The following is a 21,714-nucleotide window of genomic DNA, read 5'->3' as shown; positions in this document are numbered from 1 at the left end:
TATGCTTGTAGAATGAATATCACTGTAATCAGAAAACAGTTTAGAAATACCATAAACAGTCCTAGGCCAAATTTGATTATGTACAGAAAGACCTGAGAGTGGAGACAAGTGAACATGAGAACACACAATAACAAAATGAGACCAAGTGCACTTGATTTCAGGATTATATCAGGTAGTTTGCGTGTCAGTCTCTCAGGGTGGCACTGTCAGTGAGCTGCATATGCAGAGCCCAATATGTTGCTGCCTACAGAATGAGGCCAAGTGCACTTGATTTCAGGATTATATCAGGTAGTTTGCATGTCAGTCTCTCAGGGTGGCACAGTCATGGTGGCCCTGTTTCTCAATCATTATCACTATCACATTCTCTTTCACCAAACAGCTCAGCATTCCAATGCAGATGCACTCTCAACTCTCCCTACTGGTCCTGACAACCAGCTTTGACCAGCAAGAATTCCTTTGTTTTTACTTCGGTGAAGTAGCTCGGTGGACTGAAGATGAGCTTCCCATTATAAGCACCAACATCACTCATGTGGTCAGCTTGGATCCATTTCTCCAGCAACTGCAGCAGTATATCCAGAGAATGACCATCGGTCCAAGCATCAGGTCCTGTCTGTAATTATTTTGTGTTGCACCACAGACTCACTCTCGATGACTATGTACTCATATATTTCTCTAAAGAAAATTCATACAATACCTGTAAAATAATGGACATAACACCCTTCAGATCATAAATCCTGTAAAGGAGATAATAACTTGCTGTTCATTCAAAATACGTTAGTTACACATTCAGAAATACAGAAGTTCTTTTTTTTATCAGTTTACCTGTTCAGTTACCATTCAGATCTCAAAATGTGTCAGGGAAAGATGGTAAAACTGTCTGGAAATCAGGAAACTGTCAAGGAATTTCCCTTTGGAAAACTTTTGGAAACCCAGGATTTGATTGTGAAGGGTGTCATGAAATCCTGAGGCAAGACGACCACAACTGTTTAACTGGTCCTTCATGTCCTGGCTATTGACGTTCCCACACTTGTTTTATCAGGGTCAGATCTGGGAACCCTTTTGGCCACAGAAACACCTCAACATTACACAGACAGTTCATAGAGCCACATGCCGTGTGTGGATGAGCATTGTCTGATTCAAAAATGGCACTATGATACTGGTACTGGTACTGGGAGATGAAATTTGCACAGGATAGAGTAGCATGGAGAGCTGCATCAAACCAGTCTCAGGACTGAAGACCATAACAACAACAATGATACTGGTGCATGGGAGGTAACACATGAGGATGCAGGATGTTTCTGTCATACTGTGCCATCAGAGAGCCCTCTAAAACTGTCTACCATAACCTTAAGTCATACCTGATGTCTTCTCATACCGTGACTTTATGAGCAACACTGCTGTGCCTCTCCAAAATATTGTAAGAATGGGACAGGTCACTGCTGCACACACTGATGATGATTATCTGGTCTAATGCAGAAGCATGATTCATCACTGAACGTGGTGCGATGATGTTTATCGGCAGTCCACACTTCCCAGTCATGGCGCCATTCCTGATGCTGCCGTTTGTGCTGTAGTGTTAATGGAAGCTCATACATGGGTTGGTAATTCTGTAGTCAAACTGCTGCTAGTTTCTAACTATTGATGTGGGATGTCACAGAAAGTTGCAGGGATGCCGTTACTTGCTTATTGATGCCAGGTGCAGCTGTGAAGGGGTTACACTGTGCTTTGTGCACCATATGGCTATCCTCCTTTGTGGTAGCTAGACATGGTTGACCAGAATCTTGATAGTGAGTATGCATTTCCTCACATTCCCATGCAATCCACCATTGGGCCACTGTCAAATTTGAATGCCCACCAAGTCTGGGTAAATGTGGTAACACAATGGGGCCAGTTTCAAATTTTGTCAGGGTCTGGTTACACGTGAACACATACACAGTATCACTGTAGTAATAAGTATAATTACAATGTTACATAAATTGTTTGCTACTGTTGATGGAATTCTTATTTTATATGCTCTCTGCACTTGTTCACCTCTAATACATCATCTTTCTTTGAGTCAGTTTATAGAAAGTTTACGGGATGTAAATACAACTTGAAAAACTGCCTGTGACCCCTGAAAGGTATTTACGTGTATATCATTATCCACTAAGCCTTCAAATCACCAATATAACTTTGATCCTTCACTGAATTATTATTATTATTATTATTATTATTATTATTGCTGTTGTTGTTATTATTATTATTGCAATCAGCTGTCACCAGACATTGCCACAGGTTGTGGACAAAAGCTGTGCATACAGTTTGTCTCTGCCTTATTAAATGAAATACATCCATCTGTGATGGAGGTATAATCCTCTGAAAAACTTGTATAGTCCTCTGAACAATTTCGTGGGAAGAATAGTCCTCTGAACAATTTAGTGGGAAGAATAGTAAATGTGACTGGTTTCAATAATTTGTATTTTTGGTTGATATTCATAAAAGTCCTGGTAAAATTAACCTAAAATGCTCAAATTTAGAACTATTTTTCTATCACCATTAGAATTGTTAAGGCACTTCTCCTTTTTGTAGCACAAATAAAATAATAGTTTATGTAGGATTGTTTTGCTAAATTTATGTCAAATAATTAAGGGATATTCTCCCTGTGAAAGTATGAATCCGTATACCACAATTTTCTTGTTGCGTGTCAAATTAAATTCTCTTCTGTAGATGATCAAACACTTTCATTTTAATTTTAATTTTTCTTTTTTCTTTTACTCATTCTCTGAATGTTGGTGATCTTTCTCAAAGTATAAACTCATTGCATATCACTAATCCCATCAATTTTACCAGATTTTAGAAATATTATGTACACTTTTTTTGAGGTTCTTCAGACTCAGCCACCTTTGTTGCCTTTTGCGCTGCCTGCGATCGTGGAAAATTTGTCCCACATACTGTGTATATTTAATATGGGAAAACGGAAGAATATCACTTACAGAAAAGGTGCAACAAGGAATTCTTTTAGATAAGCTAAATCATTATGGTTTGAGGGGGGCAGTGCACAAATGGTTTAATTCATACTTAAATGGAAGAATTCAGAAAGTTAAAATAAGTGGTTCATGTAATGTTAAAACAACAGCTGATTCCTCAAACTGGGGGGCTATCAAGTACGGGGTCCCACAGGGTTCGGTCTTAGGTCCTTTACTGTTCTTGATATACATTAATGACTTACCATTCCACTTTGATCAAGATGCAAAGTTAGTTCTTTTTGATGATGATACAAGTTTAGTAATAACATCCAAAAACAAAGAACTAAGTGATGTAATTGTAAATGATGTTTTTCACAAAATTATTAAGTGGTTCTCAGCAAACGGACTCTCTTCAAATTTTGATAAAACACAGTATATACAGTTCCGTACAGTAAATGGCACAACTCCAGTAATAAATATAGACTTTGAACAGAAGTCTGTAGCTAAGGTAGAATTTTCAAAATTTTTAGGTGTGTCCATTGATGAGAGGTTAAACTTGGAAGCAACACATTGATGGTCTGCTGAAACGTCTGAGTTCAGCTACGTATGCTATTAGGGTTATTGCAAATTTTGGTGATAAGAATCTCAGTAAACTAGCTTACTATGCCTACTTTCATTCACTGCTTTCGTATGGCATCATATTCTCGGGTAATTCATCGTTTAGTAGAAAAGTATTCATTGCTCAAAAACGTGTAATCAGAATAATTGCTGGAGCCCACCCACGGTCATCCTGCAGACATCTATTTAAGGATCTAGGGATCCTCACAGTAACCTCACAGTATATATATTCACTTATGAAATTTGTTGTTAATAATGCAACCCAGTTCAAAAGTAATAGCAGTGTGCATAGCTATAACACCAGGAGAAAGGATGATCTTCACTATGCAGGGTTAAATCTGACTTTGGCACAGAAAGGGATAAATTATGCTGCCACAAAAGTCTTTGGTCGCCTACCAAACAGCATCAAAAGCCTGACAGAAAGCCAACCAACATTTAAAAATAAATTAAAAGAATTTCTAAATGACAACTCCTACACATTGGCTGAATTTTTAGATATAAATTAAGGGAGGGGAAAAAAACCAACTTAAACATTAGTGTCATGCAATATTTTGTGTAATGTAATATCTTGTACAGACATCTTTTATTAACCTGACACGTTCCACATCATTATGAAGTGTCGTATTCATGATCTATGGAACAAGTATTAATCTAATCTAATCTAATCTAATCTAGTCAACAGACATCTCCAAATGTTATAACATTTATCTGTCCGTGAATCTGATTAGTGGCATGCTAGTTATTAACTAGCATATTTTTCCATCATTTACCATACAAAAGTTATGCATTCAGGTCCTCTTGTACATTTTTTAGTTATTTTACAACATAAGCTATTTATACTTTCATGTAACACTTAATGGAATTTCACATAAGGTCATTACCAGTTTATAATATTGTTACAACTGGAATAGAAAATCAGAACTTTAGACAAGAAAGGAAAAAAGAAAAGGGGCAAAAAGAACCACTCAGCTAAAATATGTACAAAGCTTTAGGCATCAGGCATGAGCTAGCCATGTATAGGCACTAAATGTAAATGATGAGGTACCATTATTTCTAGGTAACTGTGGCACATCTCTGATGTAACTGGCATGTTATTCTATCATCAAATACTTGCTATAAACATCTTGGGCAATTTGAATCTAAGGACTGAATACTTTGTGAGTGTTTTGGATATAGGAGTCCTGTAACCAAAGACACATATTGGGTTGGGGATTGTGATTATTAAGGAGATGATGGAGCAAATATAATGTTACTTTTGTGTTTCTGAAGTTAACAATTATTTTTATAAAGATACAATGCATATTCCAAAACTAAGATCTGTGACCAATATTTAACTTATTTAACTGATGGTAGGCCTGAATCAAGTTTCACGCATGCAGCGTGCGGTGTGATGAGATTTTTGCTGGCAAAAGGATTTCAGTTGCTGAAATCTATTGTGAGTTATACCTAATGTGTAAACCTGAAATAATGAGTGACAAACACATTTGAAAATAGTGTCAACAATTTCAAAATGGCCACACAAATGTTCACAATGAGCAGCGGAGTGACAGGCCCAGTATTTGCATCAATGACATTGTTGACCAAGTGAACCAAAAACTTCAAAGTGATGAGCAATTAATGATCAGTGGTCTGGCTAATGAATTCCAAAATTTTACTCAAACCTCAATTTACAGGATTGTAACTGAACAGCTTGGATGTGAGGTGGGTACCAAAAATGCTCATTGATCAGCACAAAGGGCAAATTAATGCATAGTCCACAACAGTTTTTGGAGCACTATAGGCAAGATGAATATGATTTGTTTTTCCACAATGTTAACAGGTGATGAGACATGGATATCGTACACCAATGCAGAATCAAAAGAAAAGTCAATACAGTGTTGTCATTCAAGTACATCCAATCCAAAAAAGTTTAAGCAGTCTCCACTCTCAAAATGAAAAATGATGGTTACTGTTTTTTTGAATGAAAAGAACATCCTTTTGATTGCTTTCATGGACTGTGGGTCAACAATTACAGTTGACGTATATTGTTAAGTGCTAACCAAACTGAGAAGTCATCCAGCATAATCCACCTTCACAACAATGCACTCTCTCTCACTGCTGTCAAAGCCAAGGAGAAGATTCAAGATTTTTGGTGGGAACTTTTTGAGCTCCTCTGTGCAGTCCTGACCTTATGCTAAGTGACTATATCCTCTTCTTGCAACTGAAAAAGTGATTTGGGGGACAATGATTTCAAAAACAATGAACATGAAACTGAAATTACCAACTGGTTCATTTCTCAGGCAGCAGACTTCTGTGCAAATGGCTTAAAGAAGCAGTTGCCGCATTGCAGAAAATATATAGATGCGAAAGGAGATTATATAGAAAAGTAAAGTATTAGGTTGGTGCATACGTTTGTAGTGTTTTTCCGTAAGTTAAATAAACACAACAGGTACTCATAACAGAGACTTTAGTTATCAATAATATTTTCTCCTTCACTATTTACAACAGTCTGCCATTGCTGGGGTAACTTCTCAATTCCGTAACTGTAGAAATCATTTGGTTTTAATGTGAAGAACTCATCGAGCCATGTTTGGACCGCATTTTCATCTGGGAAGGAAGTGCTTTGAAGGTTGTTTGATAACGTACAGAAAAGGTGAAAACCTGAGGGTGCAAGATCAGTTAATAAGATGGGTGTGGAATGACTTTCCAAGTCAACTCCTATATAATGTTTTTTGTCAGTCTAGTAGAATGCAGATGGAAGACAGAGGAATGCAGTGCAGTCTTCTTGGTCATTGTCCTTGGATTACATTTGCAAGAAGTCTCAGTTGTTGACAGTAAATGTCAGCAGTAATGGTTACACCACATGGAAGCAATTCATCATACATCACAGCATTGCTGTTCCATCAGATGAATAATACAATTTTTTGTGGATGCATGCAGGTCTTTGTATGGGAGTTGCCACATTGTTTGGGCTCAATCATTCCTTTCTTTTCCTTAAAGATGCTAATTGTTGTCGCCAGTAATGATGCAGGATAGGAATCGTTGGTGTTGTTCGTGAGCCAGTTGGTGAGAAGCAAACAGAGGTGTAAATACAGTCAGCTACTGATTTTTGTGATTTTGGCTTAGAGCATGCAGTACCCCATACATCTGATTTTTGAACCTTCCCCATTACATGAAAATGTTATGCAATGGTGGAATGGTCACAGTTCATCACATTTGTCAGTTGTTGAGTACACTGATGTGCATCATTGTGGATTAATGCATTTAAAGGATCTTCATCAAACCCCAAAGGTATTTCTGAACAGGGAGAGTCACTAATGTCAAAACAATTCTCCTAAAAATTAAAAAAAACATTTTTCAGCCATGCTCTGTCCAAGGGCATTATACCCGTACACAATGCAAATTATGGAACTCAAACCGAAAAATATGTTGAAAATGTTCTGATTACTCCATTTGGCCCACTATTTTCCAATGTCCACAACTCCACTCACTATCACAAAATGACAAAATGACAGTATGTAAGCTCAAATAGCACAGAGAACTACAAATAAAAAATTACAGTCAATAAATAAGCCCATAGCAACCATAATACCAACATGCAAAACAAAAACTCTCTCAACATATGTGTCAACTTGATTGATATGTAGTAAAATATTACTGTCAATAAAAACCATTCTCATGAGCTTATTTTTTGTGAGTGAACAAACCTTAATTTTGGAATATGACTTATACCAAGTGATACTTGTACTATCTTGCACACACATGAATTGTACTTTATATCTAGTTTAAGTGTTTATCCAACATTGTGAAGTGACAAAGTGCGAAAAGCCTCAAGGCCAATCTAGAAGAAGAAGAAAATGATGACAGTGATGAAGATGGTGTGTGTGTGTGTGTGTGTGTGTGTGTGTGTGTGTGTGTGTGTGTGTGTGAGAGAGAGAGAGAGAGAGAGAGAGAGAGAGAGAGAGAGAGAGAGAGAGAGATTTGTACTTGTGTGTCAGTGTGTTTGTTTTCTATTTCAGAAGAAGAACTTTGTACAAAAACTTAATACAGGATGAGTTGAAAAGGGCTTTACAACTTTAAATGGTATAAAAATTTACTGAGATAACTTACAGAATCAGTAGATGTATCATTTTGTAGCAAACAACCTCAAGTTTCACATAAAAATGTCAACTATCATTTTGGTTTAATGTGACTATCATTTGTGATGTGGCAAACATTCCATTGTTAATCAATTTCTTCCTACATTTGTTGCAGAAAATTGGACGTAACTTGTGCAATGGCACTGTAGACTCAATTTTTCAGGTCAGCTAAATTGTTTGGTAGGAGAGAACTTGCATACAGTCTTTAATGAAACCCCAGAGAGAGGAATCAATCTGTGTCAGGTATGGGTAGTGAGGAAACCTCGAACTTCTTTGAGAAAATGAGGTGGTGCACCATGTTTCTGGTAGTAAACCATCCCATTTTGGTCATCTTCACCGATGCGTGGAAATTAAAAGTTTTCAAGCATATTCAGACACACAGTACCAGTCACAAAACACACAGTGAGCCTGTTCCACACAAGTGAGAGTAGATTTTAATTATATGCTATGCTAGCACTCCTGTTGGCATAATGGGATATTGATGCACTATGTGAATCAAACTTGAGGTTGTTTGTTGTAAAATGACACATCTACCAATTCTGTAATTTATCTCAATAAATTTCGCTATCATTTCAGATTTGTAAACTCCCATTTTGACTTGTCCAGTACTTAAGCAGTCTTTTCCATAGTGCCTGCCTGGAACCAATGCCTCCTCTGTATGGTGAGTAGCAATCAGTCCTTTCCATGTTATTGACAAAGAACTGATTGTTATGGCCCCAACTCCAGCTCTTCAGTTTAGTTTTTCATTGAACACTGTACTCTTTTTAACATTTTATATTTAATCATCATTCAGCTTCATTAGCATTTTTTTCCCTTGTCACAGGAAGTAAAGGAAATGCTGAGGTCCACATCTGATAATCACAATAATCTGATTCATAATACTTGTAAGAGGTTGTCCAAAACTTAGTTGGAGCTGTTCCTCTTCATAATCCACTCTACCATTCTAATATACGAAATGCAATATGTTGCACGTTAATTACATCTGTATCAATTTTGTATCAGAATGCAGATCTTCATGAATTAAGTGATCATTTACATGTTGAGTTTCATTTTATGACGTAGCACTTTTATTTGCTTCTAAAGATGCCATTTTCTAGTATAGGTGGCAATCCATATAGTTAACTCTGATCTTCACATTGCACTAGGGAAAGGTCGTTCTGATGTACAGTTGTGCTACCTTTCAATGTCTTTCAGCCATGAGTTTCTCTATCTTGCAGAGTGCCTTTTCCTGTTAATGTTTCCTTCACTAATAAATTGTAATAATGAATATCTCTCATCCTTCATAATACAGGGTCCAGTCACATTAATGTGACCACCATCAGCATGCAATAACCACTCACAGACAGCAGGTGGCATCGCTAGCAATGGAGGGTACATGAAGTGTGTCAAGGCGATGTGGAAAACAGTGCAGTCATTATCGTAATGTGGAAATTTAGTGCTTTATCTGACATCCAAAAAGGCATGGTCATTAGCTTTTGGGTCAAGGGTGGTAGCATTTCTGAATCAGCTAAGTTTATAAATTGTTCACATGCTGCTGTGGCTAAAGTATAATTTGCATGGCAAAATGGCATTATCCAAAACTAGTGCCAATGCAACTGTGCTGCACCACGGGCCATAGACTACAAGGACAAAAGACAACTATGGAGAGATGTGTACAGGTGAATAGACATGCAGCTGGTGATCTGCTGACCACCCAGGTGAACCAAGAGTCTGCTAACAGTGTCTCCTTGACAACCATTCAGTGAACATTGCTGCAGCAGGTGTCCGACTCGTGCCCTTGTTGACTGCTATTGAACAGTGATGAAGGCTGGAATTAGCCCACCATTACCGCAACAGGTGGTCTTTTCAGATGAATCACATTTTACACTCAATTGAACTATGGCCCTTGGTGTGTACAGCATGAAACATCTGAAAGAAAAGCACCCTGCAACCAGGAGGGAGGGTTATGGTCTGAGGAATGTTTTTGTGATGTTTTCCGGGAGATTTTGTCATTCTGGAATGCAGAGTGGATCAACACAAATATGCATCTATCCTTGTGGACCAGGTCCACCATATATCCTGTTTGTTTTTACTAATCATGATGGCATATACCAGCAGGACAATGCAAAATGTCACACAGCTTCCAGTGTATGAGTATAGTTCAAAGAGCATGAGAATGAGTTTACTGTACTCCCCTGTCACCAAACTCCTCGAATTTAAACCCATCTAAGAATCTGCTGGACCACTTTTGTCAAGCTGTTTGTGCTATGGATTCTCAATGAAAACCTAGCACAGCTGGCCGCACTACTGGAGTCAGCATGGCTCCACATCCCTGTCAGTGCCTTCCAGTACCTTACTGATGCCCTTTCTGCCTGTCTTGCTGTGCAAAAGATGGTTATCCAGGCTTTTGACAAGTAGCCACATTAATGTGACTGGATGGTGTATATCCCAAGTATTGTGTCTTCTTTTGTTTCATAATATGTTTCAGTTTTCTTTCCTTTAACATCTGTGATATCTGGTGGAGAACTTTTACATTTGATATTTTCAATTTACAGGATATAAACAAGAGATATTATTATTATGTGCGATTGGACCCATACGGATCACGCAAAGCTTTTCCGATTCAATTTTTTAATTCTCCAAACTTCTCTCATTCTTTCCCCATGAATTCTCTTTCTTTCCTCTGTCCATTTTGTCCCCTGTCTCTTGCAAACTTCATTCTCGGGTTGTACTTTGCAACTATTGATTTTTTGCCTGTATACATTTCTGTTTATAACTTCCGAAGAATTTATTTGTGCATTTGCTAAATCTGTTTTGGTTTCTTGTATCCAGGGTATGGTTTTCAATTTTTCAATGTATATTAAAATTTTGTGGGAGAGTCTGGGTGTTGGGAGTCTGTGGATGTGACCGTAAAATTTTAGTCTTCTTTTCCGGATGTCTGCGGCGAGGTTAGATAATTTTTCTGTAGTTTTCCGAGACTGTAACCTGTATCCATCTTCCGTTCTTTTTGGGCCAAGGATCTTTCTGATAATTTTGCGTTCCTCTTTCAGGATGCCTTCCAGGTCGCCTTTTCTATGGAGTGTGAGTGTTTTGCTGGCATATAGTGCTTCGGGCTTGATTACTGTATTGTAGTGTCGTATTTTTGAGTGAATGGAGAGACACTTTTTATTGTAGATGTTGTGGGTTTTCCAGTATGCTCTTTTCAGTTTTTGCAGTCGAACTTTTTGTGCAGTTTTCTCTCCCCCTGTGGGTTCTAGGACCTCGCCTAAGTATTTAAAGAATGGAACTCTCTCAATTTGTCCATATTTTGTAGTCAGTTTTTGAGTTTCAAATTTTGAGCAGATGAATTTGGTTTTTTGGAAGGAAATATGTAGCCCAACTTTTTCGGCCCATTCTTTGAGAATGTCTATCTGTTTAATTGCTGTGGTCTCGTTTTCTGCTAGAATGGCCACGTCATCTGCAAATGCCAAGCATGAAATTTTAATACCATCTTTAGATCTTCCTAGTTGTATAGGCTTCCAGTAATTTTGATTCTTCAATTCTTTTTCCCATTCTCGGATGACTTTGTCTAAGACAAGGTTGAAGAGGAGTGGAGACAAGCCGTCACCTTGTCTGACGCCGGTTTTGATCAGGAAGGGCTCTGATATTTCACCCAGGAATTTTATCTTAGAAGTTGTGTTTGTGAGCGTTTCTTTGATAAGGATTAGGGTTTTCGGATCGAGTCCTAGCTCCTCTAGGATAATAAAGAGAGATTGCCTATCAATTGAATCATAAGTCTTTGCGAAATCAACAAAGGAACAAATGATCGGACTGTTTCTGACTGCTTTGTATTTTAGTGTTGTCTTCAAATTGAAAATTTGTTCTGCACAGGATCGGTGAGGGCGAAAGCCAGCTTGGTATTCACCAATACTGTGTTCGAGTTGTTCTTGTGTTCGTTGAAGAAGACAAGCTGAGAGGATTTTATAAGTGACTTGGAGAAGGGAGATTCCTCGATAATTGTTTATATCTGCCATGTCTCCCTTTTTATGCAGTGGATGAATTAGGGCGCATTTCCAATCTTCTGGTAGTTTTTCTGTCTGCCAAATGTCTGTGATGATTTGAGTGAGTTCTTTGAGGGAATTTGGTCCAAGATTTTTAAGTAGTTCTGCAGTGATATTATCTTCTCCGGATGCCTTGTTGTTTTTCAGTCTATGAATATGTCTTTGGATCTCCTCTAGTGTAGGTGGTGGGGATTCTGGATTTGTGTAGGTAGCAGTTTCTTGAGGGAATCTTGAAGAAGGTTCAGGGCAATTGAGGAGTCCGGAAAAGTATCTTGCCAGCTCCTCACAATTTTCCCGATTTGTGAGCGCTAGTTTTCCATCTGGTTTTCTGAAACATAGATTTCGTGAGCCGTATCCATTGATTCTCCCAGCAAAGGTCTTATAAAAGTCTCGTACATTATAGTTACGGAAATTTTCTTCAATAGACTCACACTGTTCCTTGAGGTACTTCCTCTTGACTTGTCTGATTGTTTTTGCCACTTGTCTTCTGGTGTTGTGGAAGTGATCTAGATTTTCTGGGGATTTTTTACTGTTATACTTCAGAAAGGCTTTCTTTCTTTCTTCCAGCGCTTTTTCACATCCAGAGTCCCACCAGGGGTGTTTTGTGTTCTTTTTCAATGGGATCAGTTCTTTTGCCTTCTTTGTAATTTTTGTTCGAAATTTTTCCCAAGAGTCAGCTGGTTCCTTTTCCCACTCCTCCTTCAGATTGGTTTCTTTGATTGTTCGTGTGTCAAATTTCATCATGTGTGTTTTCTTCGGATAGAATTTTTTTGGGGTGAATTTCACTTGAATGCGTGTAAAGTAGTGGTCTGAGTCAATGTTCGCCCCTCTGCGGACTTGGACATCATGGATCTCTTTCTGTACGAAATAGGAGATGGCAATGTGGTCAATCTGATATTCGCCGATCTCTTGTATGGGGGACCTCCAGGTCTTTTGTTTTCTAGGTTTTTTTCTCAAAGATGTAGACATTATTTTTAGATTATTTTGTTGGCATAGTTCAATAAATCTCACAGTCCATTTCTGTTGGTGAATCTGTGTGCTGGATATTTTCCTACAGTTTTTTGGTGTTCTTTCTCTCTGCCGATTTGTGCATTGAAATCTCCCATTAAGATTTTGATATCATCCCGGGGAATTTTGGCCATGACATCTTCAAGTTTAGTCCAGAATTTTTCAGTTTGTAGTTGGCGATTTTTTGTTGTCTATGTTTGTGGGTGCATGAACATTTATCAATGTGTATTTCTTGTTGGCGCACTGGATATGCATGGTCATGAGGCGATTATTTATGGAAGAGACCTCTCTAATTGAGCCTAATATATTTCTGTGCACCGCAAATGCCATGCCCAGGAGTGGCGTACCATTGGCAATTCGTTTGTCAGTCTTGCTCTTGAAGATGCAATAGTTTCCATAGTCTATTGTATTTTCATCCGTGAATCTAGTTTCTTGTAATGCTAAGATCTTAATTTTTTGTTGGTCTAGCTCTGTTACTAAGTTGTGTAATTTTCCAGGTTGAATTAGGGTCTGAATGTTAAAGGTACCAATGTACATGGGAACCTTGGGACGAAGTTTGCTTGAGAACTCTGATCGTGATTGCCCGGGTTCCCCAGAATCCGAAAACCCAGTTGTCGTCTGTCGACGAGTGGATTGGTTACCACCTGGGGTAATTCTGTCATTACTCTCACGAATCATGATAGCTTGTAAGTTTTGGTCCAGTGTTTCCACTGGGTGTTTAGAACCAGGGATTGTCAGTTCCTGGAGCATATAATACAGCCGCACCTGCTAGATGGACAGACGCTGACCTCGCTGCCGCTCGACTCGAGTACAGACGCATTGAGGATTTGGAATGTGAGATTTTTTTTCAAGGTTTTCTCCTATAGATCCGCCGTGTTCTGCATTAACAGGGTCACTTCGTGTAGGATGTGGCTCTTCACCACGCACGGATGGTCTTGGATGTAGCTTCCTCAGAGGCAGAGGTCTTGCATACCTCCTCAGCTCATCCCTGGGGTGGTGAGGACCAGTACTGAGTCAACCCCAAGCAAAGGTGCTACCTCTACCAACCACCTTGACCCCTAAACAAGAGATAATGATACAAATACATTTCAAATGTGTCGGGGCACTTATATACCAAGGTGAAATTTCCATTCCACTGATTTTACATAACCATTGAAATCCCAGTTTGAAGTTAAAGTTGGAGGCTAAATTTAAGGTGAGCCTGGGGTCTGAGTGACCTGTTATTCCTCTTAAGCATTTGCCAACCTATCCCTCTCTCCTCCCTGAGGATGCAACTGATGTTCTGAAAGCTAGGATAGTGTGTTTACTTTTATATGTGCTTATAAGCTATACAAATATGGATAATTCACTTTAGTTTAGTTATGAGTTGTCTATAAGTTATGTAACATCAATCATTTTCTTCCATTAACATTTAGGAACTGCCCCAGTTGTTTTTTATGTGATGCACCTACCTACAGAAATAGAGTACAGTTCAGTTTCTGTTATATTGCCATTAGATACAAATTCATTGTCTATTAAACACCTAGTTTTAAATATGTGTCCAGAATCTCTGTGGATTTATTCCAATTAGCTTTCAATCAGCATAACTGTCAAACCCTGAAAATATTTGATAACAATCTGAAAGTGAATTTTCTCATCTTTTATGCTACATATCATACTAACTTCTCCGCATTGATAACCAACAATTTGCTCTGCTGCATGCCCAAAATTTAATGGACTATTCATTATGCCACAAAAAGATAAAAATGCAAACCAACAATCTAGTCATATTCATTAGTCATTTTCAACAACAATATTATCAAAATTACCCATTCTTTTTTAGAAATTTGTGTGACGTATCAGTCTATCTGTGTATAATTATTTATTATCTACCATGTACAGAATTCTTCATTGTTTGCTTCGTGGGACACACAGACATCAGTATTTGTTCCTAAATTTGTGGAAAAACCTCACCTAAACTGAAGAGACTCAGAATATGTTGGCACTTGATGATGGCAAGTATGGCTGTAGTAAAAATCAGAGTATAGTTCCCAACAATGGTGATATCTTTGTGTGGATGAATGTTTTGCTGGATGAAACTGGGCCCTTGGTATATCTGACATCATGCCTCATAGGCTAAGAAACAAAGACATGCTGATTAACAATATGCTTCTGTTTCCTCCCCATAATATCTTCATGAAGAACTCTTTGGTTAATTGAAATGGCATTTCACTTTACCATTTCTGAATTTTGGCATAAAAATTTGACGGACAACCATCAAAATGGAACTACTTGTGTACCCCTGAGTTCACATGGTCTCAGTACTGTTGGGAACATTTGGTATGTAAATGACTTATATTTGCATGAACTGGAGTTTCTGTAACTCACTTCCATAAACTGTCATTGGCTATTGAGTGTCATGGATCAGCATAGCTCCCCAAACGTTTCCAAGGTATTGCAGATTCTTTGCAAGGAGAAACTTACACCATTGTCACGATAAAAGATTTTGGTCAACATTGCCAGGCAGGCATCATTACTTCAGTCACCGTTGGGTGTACATAAAATCACAATTAAAAGGCCTCCCCCCCCCCCCCCCCCCTTTTTTATGACAACATACATCTGTGAGATATTAGTGATTATCAGAACAGTGTGAATGAATGAACTCTGCAATCCTGAAAGCCAGGTAATGTATACAAACAGTTTTTCTGTCAGATTTGATTACCTCAAGGAAAAAAAGATTTCCTTTTTTCCATGTGATGCTACTGGAATTTTGGCTGCTTTAGGACCACATTTTCATACAGTCACATAACTATAAAAATCTGTGCTGTATGCAGACTGCACCAGTTGCACAGTGTCTGAGTGTTGTGCGTGGGCACCTGATTGTTGTTGCATTTTGCTTAGTACTCGAACTCAAGAGTAGGAAACAGTCAGAAAAGTTTGAAATGCAACCTCATAATATCACTCTGATTATCACCTTTAACTCGTATGACACTATAATGTTTCCTTTAAAGGTCTGTTTGTGTAACTGTTGGCTGATACAAATGGGTTAAGATTTACTTCAGTTGTCATGAGTGATTAAATGTTATATAATAGTGCCTTCCACCTCATGTTCATTTAGTTTTATACAAGTATTTAAAGTGCTTTTTGTATCTCATTTTACTCATCATCATGGCTGCTGGATGTGCTACAGCTGTGTTAGAATTTAAACATTTGCTTGTAATATGCTGTCCAAACACAAAGTGAGAAGTAATCATCTTTGGACAGTTTTTGTTTTCCATATGCTATTAGGTTATGTTGTGTGACAGGGGCATGCAGGCAAACCAGGACCTATGGGAGAACCAGGAATTCCCGGGTGGCCAGTAAGTCCTTGTATGGAATTCTCAGCCTGCTCACTCACAATTTATTTTTCTTCAGCAGAATATGCACACTGCCTCACTTGTAACTGCCAATGTAAATTTAATTCATCGTATATGGATTAAATGAAGTTATTGTAATATGTGTTACATATTCTTCTTTGGATGATAGTCACATTGTAGCAGGATATGCTTTATCACTGGGGATTAATCAAAAGATTTCTGTTGGCCATGAATTTCTCTTCTACATACTGTATTAGCTTCAAGAAATTTAACCTTCTTCCTTTTCTTTTGCAGAAACAGTGACACTGCTACACTAAAGCAAGAGATTTTTTTAAGATAGTCCTATTTTAAGTCATCATGCTGCAGTAAATTCTAAAGAAATTTAAAGCAATTTATTTTGTAGTAGAGTAGTATGCTGTTTGTGTCTTCCTTCTGAAAACATAACAAAGTTATTGGTTTTATTTATGCTCTCAGCATATTTTCCGGAGGTTCATTGTTTCATAACCCACCTGGAGATTGACTTATGTCTTTAATTACCAATATGTGGAATTGTTTCTCTCAGTTTGCAACAGCATTCATAATGTATTTAAGCAAGCACTGGAAGGATATGAGTAATTCTTGTTGTATCACATTGTCTCAGTTTTCTAGTTTCTGTCATAAATAATCTTTAGCACTGTGTTCCGTTTTTTAACTTTTTTTGATTAGTTTATGTTGCCCTATTTATTTCAAAAAGATAGACTCAGAGTCACATTTCTAAAAAATGCATGTGTGGGCCAGTCTTCACATGTTTTGTACATGTTTATGTATTTTTTTAAGCTCATTGTGTTGTCAAACTTATACTAGCTGATAGCTCTGGGATTCTGGCATGACATTCTCAATATATTAAGTGTTTTTAACCCTCCATATAATCTGGCTGCTTTGTTATTTTGTTCTTCGTTTCTGTCAGGTTTCTTCTTCTAGCATTTTTTATATGCAACCACTATAGCTTTTTAAATCGTCAAGTCTGTTCGTACCTTAACCAGACTTCTTTCATTATCCACAGAATGTTTATTTTTCATAGAAGTCATATTATATGTACCATTAAGTTTTTGGAAATTCATCTGCACCTCAAGAATATAACATTTAAACCCTCATAGCACAGCCATAAAATGTAGCAAGAATTTATTTAATGTGCTTAACATTGGTACACAGACTTTTTTTTCTGGCCTTCCCAATAAATACAACAACAACAACAGCAATAGTGGTAATAATAATAATAATAATAATAATAATAATAATAATAATAATTTTGTGTGGCTCAATGGCCTGTTTTAAGTCTTTCTATTGGACGCCGGTTCGACGACTTGTGTGTCCCTAACCTGAGTAAAACGAACCTACAGTTTAATGTGGAATCCATACCACATGTTGTTTCCAGTGCATCTCCATATAATTGAAAAGGGAATTCTAGGTTAAAGGCAGACTGAAAAATCCTTGTACAAGAGGGATTTGATCCCCTTTTGGTTTCAAGGAATGCACTTTATTGCTAGATCACTTTGCCCAACCCTTATAAGTATAGTGCTTCAGTTGAAGATGTTTTACACACTTATAATTTTCACAGGTTAGTAAATGGAGCCAACAACGGTTAACAGTTTTGGATGTTCATATGAAGCTGTGGCTGGAAGGACTGATTTTAAAGACTGTGAACAGGTGTGGGTCATGGTTTCCATACTGGGGAAAGCTGCAACATTTATCGATTGGAATTAACGTAGTCCCTGCTATGCTACAGATCACAGTATCACCAAAACCAAGATTTCAGGGTGGAGGATCTCACTAAAGCCAAAAGTCTACATACCGTATCTCCTTTCCATTTCATAATCAACTACAACAAACCACAAAAAAGCTAACTCCAAGATAAGATCTATAGGTGGCATATTTATTCACAAAAGTCACATTTCCCAACACTTTATCACAACAGATCATACTAAAAGATGCATTTATGGGGTACCTTGAACAGAGTGTGTGTTCGCTTTGGTGTACGCTTAATGTTTTTCGTGTTTTCTATTCTAAATGAGTGATGTATAGTGTCTTTATATTCAGTCTCCAACATTTTAAGAGTTTGAAGCTCAAAGCAGTGATATATCTGTGATGTCATGGGTCTTGTGCTGTCAATGGCTGACAAAAGCAAACTGAGCAGCTGCTATTTTCATTCAAGTGTTTGCAAAGCTAGCGTACCATATTTGTTAGTGTTCATATTTATTCTTGTGTATCACAGATACATTATGTTATCAAAAGTATCCAGACACCCCCCCAAAACATATGTTTTTCATATTAGGTGCATTGTGCTGCCACCTACTGCCAGTTACTCCATATCAGTGACCTCAGTAGTCATTAGACATAATGAGAGAGCAGAATGGGATGCTCCGCAGACTCACAGACTTCGAACGTGGTCAGGTGATTGGGTGTCACTTGTGTCATAAGTCTGTATGTGAGATTTCCACACTCCTATACATCCCTAGGTCCACTGTTTGCAATGTGATAGTGAAGTGGAAATGGCAGTTGCTTTGAAAGCATCAGGTTGCTCAGAGGCATTGGCATATTTGTGCACTATGACCATGCCAAGGAAGTACTGTGAGGTGTCGCCAAAGCTATGTGCTGGTCCAGAGAGAATGTAGCTAAACAAGGGACCGAGAGTAGTATGGATTTCAACATTTGAATAGCTCATTCACAGTCCCGGCTCCAACAGAAATGTACATTCTTGTGTAACAAGGCATTCAATGAGTGGGTTGAGGCGGCCGCCCCTAGGAAGGCCTGAAGCTCCTTCATATATGATGGCCGAGGCCTAGATGCAACAATGAAGATATGACCTGGCAGAGAACGAACCCCTTTTTATGAGACCTTGAACTGCAAATAAACAATAGCAGGTTGAAAAAACTGAGATTTCATGAGGATAGACCGTAAGCCGTGGACTGTAAGAGAGAAAACAAAGTACACTACTTTTTCAAGTGATCATCCATGGGGGAGCCTGTGACAATAATATCATCCACATAATTAATTAAGTTGCTCTATAAATCATTGGAAAATAGTTGGAGCACTAGCCAAACTAAAGGGAAGGCACAAATATTGATAGAGACCAAAGGAATATTCAAATCTAGGACTCGCCGAGACTCTTTGTTCATGCTAACCTGCAGATATGTTTCAGACAAATCAATTTTAGAAAAGTTATGGCCATCAGCTATTTTCACCAACAGTTCCTCCTGGTGTGGGAGAGGGTATGTAACTATGATTGGTTGTGCATTGACAGTAGTACAAAATTCACCACAGAGGTGAAGTTTCACCGATGGCTTCTGAACTACAACCAGCAGAGGAATGAACCACTGACTTGTAAGAGGCACATCCCATAAATTGTCCCAACAGCACAGTGTTCTGTTTCTTATAACTGACCAGCTTTCACATGACCAGTGACAATGGCAGCACGCCTAAACTCACATAGATTAGAGAATTCAATAATGTCACCTGTGTCAACCTGTAGCTGGAACAGTTGGCGAGAAACACTTAACTTGATAAACAACTTGGAAGAAGTTACAAGCATTGGAGTCACATAGTTTATGTCCTTGCCCATATCCTGAGCAACTTTCAGTGAACAACATGTGGAGGTGTTGCGGCTTTTCTTGTGGCACGCATTACAAGTAGCCCAGCAGTTAGAGCATGCTCAATGTTCGTCCTGACAAAATGAAAAGGATAATACAAGCAGCCCAGTACTTAGGGCACACTGAATGTTCATGCTGATAAAATGGAAAGGATAACATAGAAACAGAGAATGCTCGCACTAGCACTATGGTGGTTGCAGCTGCTTTGGCCAGCCTTTGTCTCCTAGGTGCTGGGTCCACATGTTTACCGCCGCTACTACTGCTTCTTTGTGCAAGCTGTCTGCCATCCTAGAGGGCACATCTTATGACCCTAAAAGCCATATCCCCCATGCCTCAGTTTGATCACGCACTGCCTGATAAACTTCAGAAGATTGTGCTATTTGCAAAACTTCTTCCAATGGGGGTTTCACAGAGTAAAGTCTTCGGGTGTACTTCCCTGTCCAAAGATAAGCATATAATTGTGTTGCACACCATAGAGTCTGCATAAGAGTCATTATGAGCATCAGTAATGAATTGACACTTATGGCTAAGGCTGTGAAGTTCAGATGCCTGGGCAATGTATGACTGGTTTAGTTTCCTGGAGCATTTGTTGAATTCAGCTCGCACCGCTGTGACATATGTTCATTTACATTGGTAGTTGGACAGTAAACTGCACATATTATCAAAAGTAAGAGCTGTCGGTTCTTCTAAAGGGGCAAGCTGACACAGTAATTGATTGATACACCTTAGGTGGAATCCACAGAGGAATAAAGCTTTGCACAAATTTGAGTGCATCACATTGAGAAACAAAAATTGCTCTCCAAGTCTTTCTGCATAAGCTTCCCAATCCTCAGTTGAATCATCATACAGAGGAAAAGTGGGTGGATAGGCCAGTGAAACAGCACCCTGTCTGTTAATGGAAGCAACAAAGTGGGCCTTGCCAAAGTAAGCTGTTCAGACAGGGCCGATAGCACGGCATCCATAATGACTTAACCTGATGAAACTGCACATAAAGACTGCACGCAAAGGTACCGTTCGAAACTCATCGCCAGTCATGTAGTAACCAAGTAATACATGAAATCAATCTGAGTAACAGAAATATTGGCTTACTCATAAACCTCTCAATGACAACGGAAATAAGTCTCTCATGACTCCACATGTAACAAGACAAAGGAATCATACAGAAGGCTCAACGTAAGCGATACACTGAACAGTGATGTGAGTGGAACAAACTAAAAGAACATAGTGTGGGTGAGTCAACACTGCTGCGTGCATATATAGGCATGTGTCACCAGTAGAGTGCATGGTGGAGATTGTGCCGTGTGCATGCTTCTTACAGGTGGCCTCCAGTGGCTGGCCTGCGCTGATACAGTTGGCGGTTGATTTAAGCACACACATGCAGCATCATGTATTTTCTCATCATGTATTCTCCTTTTCAGCTATACACGCTCTCTTCTTTTCATTTGTTTTGTAATCCATCTGCCATTTTGATAGTTTGAATAGTTTCTGAGAACATGTTTTAATTTATTGTAAGTTCTTGTATTTCACAGTTATCATCTGGTGTGGAGTAGTCATTACGAGCACTCTAATCTTCCCCTTCAGCCTCCTTTTCTATGTAAATATTTTCAGAAGCTGCACATTTCCAGATCTACACTTTGTTCAGTGTCAGGTGCTTTTCCCCTACATTCTGTAATGCTTGTCCATCATTTTTGATGGTTGTGGTCTTCAAATCAATTGCTTTTGTAATGCCTTTGTTAAATTTTCCAGAAAAGATATTTTCATAAAATACAGTATCTCTGGCAGTCATTAGAGTTCCTGTTTCTGAATGCAACAGTCTGCAGGCTTTCATGATTTCAGAATATTCAACCATTATATGAGGTTGTCCTTGTGGCTGAAATTTGTTATGTTGATTTTCACTTTTGCCTGTGCACAACATTTGAATAATCGTAGATGATCAATGTTTGGTCCTCATCTAAGCCATTGTTTGTACGGACTTTCTCCAACACTTGGTATTGTTGGACATGTATTTTGGAAGTAATTTGCCATTGCTATTGCTTTGCCCCAGA

At 38.4% G+C, this 21,714-nt stretch overlaps 1 protein-coding gene across 1 annotated transcript in view; it reads left to right on the top strand.

Moving 5' to 3' along the window:
- Positions 1–21,714, top strand: part of LOC124587131 (collagen alpha chain CG42342) — a 610,604-nt gene that overhangs the window by 67,775 nt on the left and 521,115 nt on the right. Inside the window, exon 7 of the mRNA XM_047131431.1 lies at positions 15,993–16,046. Coding sequence (XP_046987387.1) covers positions 15,993–16,046 — 54 coding nt within the window. The remainder of the gene's footprint in view (positions 1–15,992; positions 16,047–21,714) is intronic.

The sequence above is a fragment of the Schistocerca americana genome, chromosome 1 (genome assembly GCF_021461395.2).
Source record: "Schistocerca americana isolate TAMUIC-IGC-003095 chromosome 1, iqSchAmer2.1, whole genome shotgun sequence".
Classification (NCBI taxonomy): Eukaryota; Metazoa; Arthropoda; class Insecta; order Orthoptera; family Acrididae; genus Schistocerca; species Schistocerca americana.
This window is presented reverse-complemented; position numbering and strand designations above follow the sequence as displayed.